This window comes from Entelurus aequoreus, linkage group LG02, assembly GCF_033978785.1.
Source record: "Entelurus aequoreus isolate RoL-2023_Sb linkage group LG02, RoL_Eaeq_v1.1, whole genome shotgun sequence".
NCBI lineage: Eukaryota > Metazoa > Chordata > Actinopteri > Syngnathiformes > Syngnathidae > Entelurus > Entelurus aequoreus.
Window position 1 is genome coordinate 100,802,406 of NC_084732.1, and position 10,396 is coordinate 100,812,801.

Here is a 10,396-nt window from a genome sequence, read left to right on the forward strand (position 1 = left end):
CATTATTGGCTAAACCTTTCTGAATTGGATGCGTATCAATCCCAGACGAGCCTCGCTCAGTTTGTTAGTGTAGCTTTGAGAGGAGGGATTCCATTCGACTGCGACGCCGGCACTGAAAAGGGGGGCTGCGGCGTCGCAGCCCATACCAGACGCACAGAAGTAAACAAAGAGAGGAAACATGAATGCACCCGGGAGTTTTATGAGGGGCGAAAAACGTCTGCTTTCGTTTTTTTTAAATGTGTACCTGGTTGGAGTAGATAGGCGAGAAAAAAATGTTTCTTTCACAAAGAACAGTGAGTCACAGTTGTTGACAATGTACATTTTTTTGGGGGGGGGGTTGGGGGGAGAAAATCCAGAGCTGAAAGCACAAAATAAGGCAGCCGCTCGCACTCTTCATGGTAATATACTTTCATGTCCCCAACATCAGTCTTTGATTGTACCCCCGAATGATGCGCGTGACGGTGGAGTTCATAACCAAATACATAGCAAGTGTTTTCTCTCGACGTTAAATGAGAGTAATTAGGTGTGCTTCCTCGACTATTTTGTTGCATCAGTAACTTAAGTGTGACTCTGAACTGGCACTTTAGCACTGTGGAACAGGGCAGTTATAGGCAGTACTTATAGACCAGTAAAAGTGCTCTTTTACCTGCTGTCTGGTGTGCATGGGCCCCTTCGTCTTGAACCCTCCTTGGGAGCTGCACTCCGAGGCACTGAAGTGGTCTGAGCTCGTGGAGGACCTCTTGGAAAGGGTGTCGCAGCCCCCGACAAACGTGTTATCCAGAGGGAGCTCCTGAATCACGTGGTGCTTCTTGACGGAAACCGGCGTGTCGGCCTTGAGGTGGAAGGCCGACTGCGGCGAGGCGGATTTGTAGTGTCGGGCCAGGTCGGGGCTGCCGGGTTTGAAGGTGGTGGTAGGCGTGGCATTCCAATCAAAGCGTCCGATCCCTTGATCTTCCAATTCGGTGGGCAGACTGATGCTCCCGTTGATGGGCTCGTGGGCGGGGTCTTCAGGTTTGTTCCCCTCGATGGTGACAAAGTTGAGCAGAGAGCTCTTGGGAGATTTCCTTTTCTTGCGCTTTTTCTTCTTGTTCTGCTTGTTCTCCGTGTTCGGCGACATCCACTCGGTCCCCTGCTTTTTCCGCTGTGCAGCTTTGAACCTGGAGGTGTGACGGCAGCGCAACAGAACGGTAACGAATATGACGATAATCACCACCAGGGCGCCGGTCACAAAGGCTATCATTATTGTTAAATAGTCCCCGCTTTGGTAGGTCTCGCTGCTATCGCTCATGTTCCGATCAATCGGTGTCTCCATCCTACGTCGGATGAGGTCATTGATGAGTGTGTAGTTCCCCACAGTATCATTGACGTAAAGGAAGACCAGCACCAGAGTATGAAGGGACTTAGGATATCCTAAATCGCTGATGTTGACGACCAATCTATGTAGACCCAAGTCGCTCACTGCCGGTTTCTCCTCCAGGGTGATATTCCCGGTGACGGGGTCGATCCTGAACAGACCTTTGTTGTTGCCACTCACGATCGTGTATTTGAGTTCAGCGTTCATTCCTGTGTCGCCGTCCACTGCAAACACCTCCGCGACCACAGATCCGGGGATAGAGGACAGAGGGACCAGTTTGAAAGACGTGTTTGAGGGGGGGTATATGACAACGGGAGTGTTGTCGTTTACGTCGATGACATTGATGGTCACCTTAGCTGCTGAGGAGCAAGGGGGTCTGCCGCTGTCCACAGCCCTGACGTCAAACGTGTAGGAGCTCTGTTGCTCCCTGTCAAAGGACACGTTGGACTTTATCACGCCAGAGAACGCGTCCAGTATGAAGTTTTCATTGTCATTCGGAATGGAAAGAGAAACTGCGGCGTTTTCCCCGGCGTCGGAATCCGTCACAGTTATCACCCCGACGGTGCTGTACTTAGGAAGATTCTCCGAGACGAAGAACTGAAAGTGGTTGTGCGTGAACTTGGGGTTGTTGTCGTTTTCGTCCAGCACGGTTACGATCACCGCCGCCTGCGTCTGCAGAGGCGGGGTCCCGTTGTCCCTCGCCGTGACAGTGAACAGGAAGCGATCCTGATCCTCGCGGTCGAAAACCCGGGAGGCCGTCAAAACCCCCGTTTTGCGGTCGAGGTCAAAGAAGGACGCGTTCGGCCCCAGCTGATAAACAATCTCCGCGTTTTTGCCGCTGTCCTCGTCCGTGGCGCTGAGAGTGGTGAGGAACAAGTCGCGTTTGTTGTTCTCCATGACGGCCAGCTCGATGACGGGTTGAGTGAAAATAGGCGGGTTGTCGTTCTCGTCCTCCAGCCTCACCCGCACCAAAGCGGTCTGATTCAAGCTGGGTTTCCCGGAATCGGAAGCCACGATCTTAAAGTTATATTCCTTTGTCCCTTCATAGTCGAGCAGCGCAGATGTCTCCAGCAGATACTGGTTGTCATACACAGCTTTGAGGTGGAAGGGCACGTTGTTCTCGATGAAACAACTGACCTTGCCGTTGATGTCGGTGTCTTTGTCCGACACCGTGATGAGGGCTATCTTGGTATTAATGGGATCCTTCTCAGAGAGGAAAACAGTGCCGTTAATGGGACTGATAATGTATCTCAGGTCTATATTGGGGGGATTGTCATTAACATCGGTCACGTTGATGGAAATAATCGCTCTGGCGGGGCTCGGGCTGCCGTCGCTAGCCACAACAGAGAGCTTATGTATTGCAGTCTCTTCCCTGTCTAAGGGCCTCTGCACCGTGATTAGGCCAGATGTGGTATTGAGTGCAAACAGCCTCTTCGTAGCAGGTGACACCTGAGCGCCAAACACATATCGAATCTCTGCGTTGGCTCCCACGTCTGCGTCCGTGGCCTGAAGCTGCACGACAGATGTGCCGACGGGGGAATTCTCCGGGATATGCACCTCCACCTGACTCTCCTTAAACACAGGCCGGTTGTCGTTGACGTCCGTTATGGAAACTTGTAGGATGGCGGTGCTGGATTTCTGCGGGCTGCCGCCGTCCTCCACTTTGATCTTCATCACGTACGTGTCCTTCTGCTCTCTGTCCAGATTCTGCTGCACAATAAGCTGGGGCCACTTCTCCCCCTCGGGTGTTTCCACTATGTCCAGGCCAAAGGCACTTTGCCCGTTGATCAGCTCATATTTGTGGACACTATTGGGGCCGGTGTCCGGGTCGGTGGCCGAAGGAATAGCGAAACGGCTGTTAATGAGCGTGTTCTCCGGAATGGAGATGTTGATCACAGGTGACGGAAACATCGGCGCGTTGTCGTTTGTGTCTCTGACGGTTATTTTGATCTTAATCAGCCGGAAATAATCATTAGGCAGGATGACCACTTCGATCTCAAAGGAGCATTCGCTGTCCTCAAACGAGGGGCCGGGGCATAGCTTCTCCCGGTCTATTCGGTTGGAGGTGGTGAATATCTCACCTGTGCTGCTCAGAACGCGGACCAGGGGATTATCTCCCGCCTTGGAGACGAGTCGGTACACCAGATTAGCACTTGCTCCGGTGGCAGCGTTGGTGTGAGAAATGTTAAGGTCCCTGGGTATATTCCCGATGAGCACATTCTCCTGCAGCTCCTCCCTGATGGGGTAGATTAGTTCTTGGGCGATGGATGGGTCGAGCCAGATACAGGCGAGTAGAGCACCCAACAGGTAATAGTCTTTTAGATCCATGACGGAGGACGGGAATCAAACGTTTTCTAAGGAATCTTCCAAACCTAAAAAGCAGATAGAGAACATCCCTTTTAGTCCAGTAAATTATTAAATCAAAACATTATTGTATTTTGCATTATTGTGTGTAGAACCCGAAACATTTTTTTGACTCATGCAATATGTTTTTGGAGAGCACCCTTAAATCCATTGTTTATTTTGACAATAGAGATACCTATCCGTACATCTAAATTGTGTCTGGCTGAAGCTTGCAAAAATGAACTATACTCTCAATTTGAGTTGACGTATTAAAATCTGCGATAGCACTCGTGAACCCTCTCCGAAGTAGCGTGTACAGAGAGGGGTACAATGCCTGTCCCTGGGGGGTGGGGTAATTCTGCACCCTTCAATACTACCATTTATAGGTATTGTCTATGAGCTAAGCACATTTTGAATGCAGCAGGTACTTCTCATCACCTTCTTGGTACTATAAAGGTGTACTTCTGGCCCCTTCTAGACTGATATTGTACTTTTGAGAGAACATTTCCTATGAAAAAACGCAATGGTCTTTACTGCTCATTACCCTCTCATGGTAGTCATTTCATGCATTGCTGTTATTTGGCAATTATGTTAGGGAAAACAATCATTTTGAAAGAGCATTTTTGCACTCGTGAACACTCTCCGAAGTAGCGTGTACTTAGAGGTGGTACAATGCCTGTCCTGGGGGGGGGGGGGGGGGGGGGGGGTTTGCACCATTCAGTCCAGGTCCATTTCTGTTCCTTATCTATTTGTGAAATCGTAATTTAGGAGGAAAAATAAGCCAAGTACACGACAAAAATTGCATTTTTGAAGGATAAAATTGACACTGTAAACGTTATTAGATTTGAGATGATGCAGATAATCAAATATAGTATAGTACTATTAGTACTCCCTGGTACAATACTACTATTTATATGTATTGTCTACGAGCTAAGCACATTTTGAATGCAGCAGGTACTTCAGGTACTATACATGTGTACTTCTGGCCCTTCTAGACCGATATTGTACTTTTGAGAGAACATTTCCCGTGAAAAAGCGCAATGTTCTTTATTAGTCATTACCCTCTCATGGTAGTCATCTCATGCATTGCTGTTATTTTCCAATTATGTTAGGGGAAAACAACCATTTTGGGGGAGCATTCTGCACTCGTGAACACTCTCCGAAGTAGCGTGTACTAAGAGGTGGTACAATGCCTGTCCCTGGGGGGGATATTTCTGTACCCTTCAGTTCAGGTCCATTTGTGTTCCTTATCTATGTGTGCAACGAATCGTAATTCAGGAGGAAAAAAAGCCAAATACACGACAAAAAGTGCATTTTTAAAGGATAAAATTGACACTAAAATGATGTATTAAAGTTATTAGCCTTGAAATGATGCCGATAATCAAATATGGTGTACTACTCCCTGGCACAATACTACCATTTATAGGTATTGTCTACGAGCGAAGCACATTTGAATGCAGCAGGTACTTCACATCACCTTCTTGGTACTATAAATGTGTACTTTTGACCCCTTCTAGAGCGATATTGTACTTTCCTATGAAAAAAACGCACCGTTCCTTATTAACCATTACCCTCACATGGTAGTCATGCCATGCTTTGCTGTTATTTGGCAATTATGTTAGGGGAAAAACATTCTGGGAGAGCATTCTGCACTCGTGAACCCTCTCCGAAGTAGCGTGTAGTTAAAGGTGGTACAATGCCTTACCCTGGGGGGGGGGGGGGTATTTCTGTACGCTTCAGTCCAGCTCCATTTGCGTTCCTTATCTATGTGTGCAATCCATCGTAATTCAGCATGGAAAAAAAGCCAAATACACGACAAAAAGTGAAAATTGACACTAAAAATGATGTATTAAAGTTATTAGCCTTGAAATGATGCCGATAATCAAATATGGTGTACTACTCCCTGGCACAATACTACCATTTATAGGTATTGTCTATGAGCGAAGCACATTTTGAATGCAGCAGGTACTTCACATCACCTTCTTGGTACTATAAATGTGTACTTTTGGCCCCTTCTAGACCGATATTGTACTTTCCTATGGAAAAACGCACTGTTCCTTATTAGTCATTACCCTCTCATGGTAGTCATGACATGCATTGCTGTTATTTGGCAATTATGTTAGGGGAAAAAACATTTTGGGAGAGCATTCTGCACTCGTGAACCCTCTCCGAAGTAGCGTGTAGTTAAAGGTAGTACAATGCCTGTCCCTGGGGGGGATATTTCTGTACCCTTCAGTCCAGCTCCATTGCGTTCCTTATCTATGTGTGCAATCCATCGTAATTCAGCATGGAAAAAAAGCCAAATACTCGACAAAAAGTGCATTTTTAAACGATAAAATTGACACTAAAAATGATGTTTTAAAGTTATTAGCCTTGAAATGATGCCGATAATCAAATATGGTGTACTACTCCCTGGCACAATACTACCATTTATAGGTATTGTTTACGAGCGAAGCACATTTTGAATGCAGCAGGTACTTCACATCACCTTCTTGGTACTATAAATGTGTACTTTTGGCCCCTTCTAGACCGATATTGTACTTTCCTGTGGAAAAACGCACCGTTCCTTATTAGTCATTACCCTCACATGGTAGTCATGACATGCATTGCTGTTATTTGGCAATTATGTTAGGGGAAAAACCATTTTGGGAGAGCATTCTGCACTCGTGAACCCTCTCCGAAGTAGCGTGTAGTTAAAGGTGGTACAATGCCTGTCCCTGGGGGGGGGGGGGTATTTCTGTACGCTTCAGTCCAGCTCCATTTGCGTTCCTTATCTATGTGTGCAATCCATCGTAATTCAGAATGGGAAAAAAGCCAAATACTCGACAAAAAGTGCATTTTTAAAGGATAAAATTGACACTAAAAATTATGTATTAAAGTTATTAGCCTTGAAATGATGCCGATAATCAAATATGGTGTACTACTCCCTGGCACAATACCATTTATAGGTATTGTCTACGAGCGAAGCACATTTTGAATGCAGCAGGTACTTCACATCACCTTCTTGGTACTATAAATGTGTACTTTTGACCCCTTCTAGACCGATATTGTACTTTCCTATGGAAAAACGCACCGTTCCTTATTAGTCATTACCCTCACATGGTAGTCATGACATGCATTGCTGTTATTTGGCAATTATGTTAGGGGAAAAACCATTCTGGGAGAGCATTCTGCACTCGTGAACCCTCTCCGAAGTAGCGTGTAGTTAAAGGTGGTACAATGCCTGTCCCTGGGGGGGATATTTCTGTACACTTCAGTCCAGCTCCATTTGCGTTCCTTATCTATGTGTGCAATCCATCGTAATTCAGCATGGAAAAAAAGCCAAATACATGACAAAAAGTGCATTTTTAAAGGATACAATTGACACAAAAAATGATGTATTAAAGTTATTAGCCTTGAAATGATGCCGATAATCAAATATGGTGTACTACTCCCTGGTACAATACCATTTATAGGTACTGTCTATGAGCGAAGCACATTTTGAATGCAGCAGGTACTTCACATCACCTTCTTGGTACTATAAATGTGTACTTTTGGCCCCTTCTAGACCGATATTGTACTTTCCTATGGAAAAACGCACCGTTCCTTATTAGTCATTACCCTCACATGGTAGTCATGACATGCATTGCTGTCATTTGGCAATTATGTTAGGGGAAAACCATTTTGGGAGAGCATTCTGCACTTGTGAACCCTCTCCGAAGTAGCGTGTAGTTAAAGGTAGTACAATGCCTGTCCCTGGGGGGGGGGGGGATATTTCTGTACCCTTCAGTCCAGCTCCATTTGCGTTCCTTATCTATGTGTGCAATCCATCGTAATTCAGGATGGAAAAAAGCCAAATACATGACAAAAAGTGCATTTTTAAAGGATACAATTGACACAAAAAATGATGTATTAAAGTTATTAGCCTTGAAATGATGCCGATAATCAAATATGGTGTACTACTCCCTGGTACAATACCATTTATAGGTACTGTCTATGAGCGAAGCACATTTTGAATGCAGCAGGTACTTCACATCACCTTCTTGGTACTATAAATGTGTACTTTTGGCCCCTTCTAGACCGATATTGTACTTTCCTATGGAAAAACGCACCGTTCCTTATTAGTCATTACCCTCACATGGTAGTCATTTCATGCATTGCTTTCATTTGGCAATTATGTTGGGGGAAGAACCATTTTGGAGGAACATTCTGCATAAACAAAGCCTCATCCTAAAATTCAACTTCATGCAAAGGTTTTTTTTTTAAAAAGAGTGACCTGCAGCAGTTGCGGTGATCAGCGTCTCATCCTCCTTGCAGCCCTTTTGCGGGTGTCCTTCCACTCCGACGTGCCCCCCTCCTCCCCGGAATGGATGCGCAGAACCAAGGAGAACGCACCCGGGCTACCTGTTAGCGTGGACGCGCCGGTGAGGTGAAGGCGAGACGAGGCGTCCGCTCACGCATCAAGTCCGCACGGCGCGCCATCCGCCAACAAGCTGGCACGCAGCCACCAAGCAAGGGAAAAAAAAAAAAAAAAAAAAAAGATCCTCCAAAAAAAAGATGCGAAAATGGTTAGATTTAATCCTCCTGGGCGCTGCGAAACATGAAGAAGGGAGAAGAAGAAGAAGAAAAAAAATAACCCCAAGTCACCCGTTCAATGTCACAGCAATGCGCAACGTTTACGCGCCGCTCGTATTTGCGCGCTCTCGCTGCCGGAGCCCGACTCTCTTTGGCGGAACTCTCTCTCTCTCTTGCCGAGCCACAGGAGGAGGAGGAGGAGGAGGAGGAGGTGGAGGGGGGCGGTGGAGTACACCCACGCCCCCTCCACCTCACCATTGGTCAAGCCGGGTCGTTTCGCATCCGCGTCGGCAGGCCGAGCGGGAAGGCGATTGGCCCCGCGGCGACGTCACCCCTCCACCTACACACCCCCGAGGGCTGTCCGCCGGCGGGATGCTGCGTGGAGATGCTGCAGGCTGCGGAGACGTTCGCAGCCATCATCCCCCAAAAGGTTGGGGAAGGGAGTGGGGTTGCGGGGCTCATGATGCTGGCGCGGACCACTAATTAGTGTTGTTTCACGATATCGTGGCTGTTTGGCAACAAAGTCACGAGACAACTTGTCAGATTTAGTTTGCACTTTGTCTGTGTTATTATTATTATTATTATTATTATTATTATTATTATTATTATTATTATTATTATTATTATTATTATTATTATTATTATTATTATTATTGGCTTTAATCTAGTTTGCACTTTGTCTGTATTATTACATTATTATTATTATTATTATTATTATTATTATTATTATTATTATATAAATATTTATTATTATTATTATTATTATTATTTGTATTATTATTATTATTTTTATTATTATTATTGACTTTTATCTAGTTTGCACTTTGTCTGTATTATTGCATTATTATTATTATTATTTGTATTATTATTATTATATGTAAATATTTATTATTATTATTATTATTAGTATTATTATTGTTATTATTTTGATTATTATTATTATTTTTATTATTATTAGTAGTATTATTGACTTTTATCTAGTTTGCACTTTGTCTGTATTATTGCATTATTATTATTATTATTTGTATTATTATTATTATATGTAAATATTTATTATTATTATTATTATTAGTATTATTATTGTTATTATTTTGATTATTATTTTGATTATTATTATTATTATTATTATTATTGGCTTTTATCTAGTTTGCACTTTTTCTGTATTATTACATTATCATTATTATTATTATTAATATTATTATTATTATTATTATTATTATTATTATTATTATATGTAAATATGTATTGTTATTATTATTATAATTATTTGTATTATTATTTTCATTATTATTATTATTATTATTATTATTGGCTTTTATCTAGTTTGCACTTTGTCTGTATTATTACATTATTATTATTATTATTATTATTATTATTATTATTATTATTATTATTATTATTATTATTAATATTTGTATTATTATTATTATATGTAAATATTTATTATTATTATTATCATTATTATTATTATTATTATTATTATTGTTATTGTTATTATTTTGATTATTATTTTGATTATTATTATTTGTATTATTATTATTATATGTAAATATTTATTATTATTATTATTATTATTATTATTATTATTATTATTGGCTTTTATATAGTATTACTCTTATCATTATTATGGACTCCTCTTTGCCTCATTCTTTTTATTTTCTTATTTTAATGATGTTAGATCTGTGTTGTTGTTGTTGTTGTTGTTGTTTTTGTTTTGGGACAAGTGTTGCAAATTAGCTTTGGCTACAAACACTATGATGACGGAGACGTTCACAGCCATCATCCCCCAAAAGGTTGGGGAAGGGAGTGGGGTTGCGGGGCTCATGATGCTGGCGCGGACCACTAATTAGTGTTGTTTCACGATATCGTGGCTGTTTGGCAGCAAAGTCACGAGACAACTTGTCAGATTTAGTTTGCACTTTGTCTGTGTTATTATTATTATTATTATTATTATTATTATTATTATTATTATTATTATTATTATTGGCTTTAATCTAGTTTGCACTTTGTCTGTATTATTACATTATTATTATTATTATTATTATTATTATTATTATTATTATTATTATTATTATATAAATATTTATTATTATTATTATTATTATTATTTGTATTATTATTATTATTATTATTATTATTATTATT

The 10,396-nt window shown here is 42.1% G+C and overlaps 1 protein-coding gene across 1 annotated transcript in view; it reads right to left on the reverse strand.

Annotated features, from left to right (window-relative positions):
• Positions 1 to 8,341, reverse strand: part of LOC133641780 (protocadherin-9) — a 34,639-nt gene extending 26,298 nt beyond the window's left edge. Inside the window, exons 1-2 of the mRNA XM_062035779.1 lie at positions 7,953 to 8,341; positions 647 to 3,726 (exon numbers count right to left, since the gene is read on the reverse strand). Coding sequence (XP_061891763.1) covers positions 647 to 3,682 — 3,036 coding nt within the window. The 5' untranslated portion in view covers positions 3,683 to 3,726; positions 7,953 to 8,341. The remainder of the gene's footprint in view (positions 1 to 646; positions 3,727 to 7,952) is intronic.
• Positions 8,342 to 10,396: the final 2,055 nt, after the last annotated feature.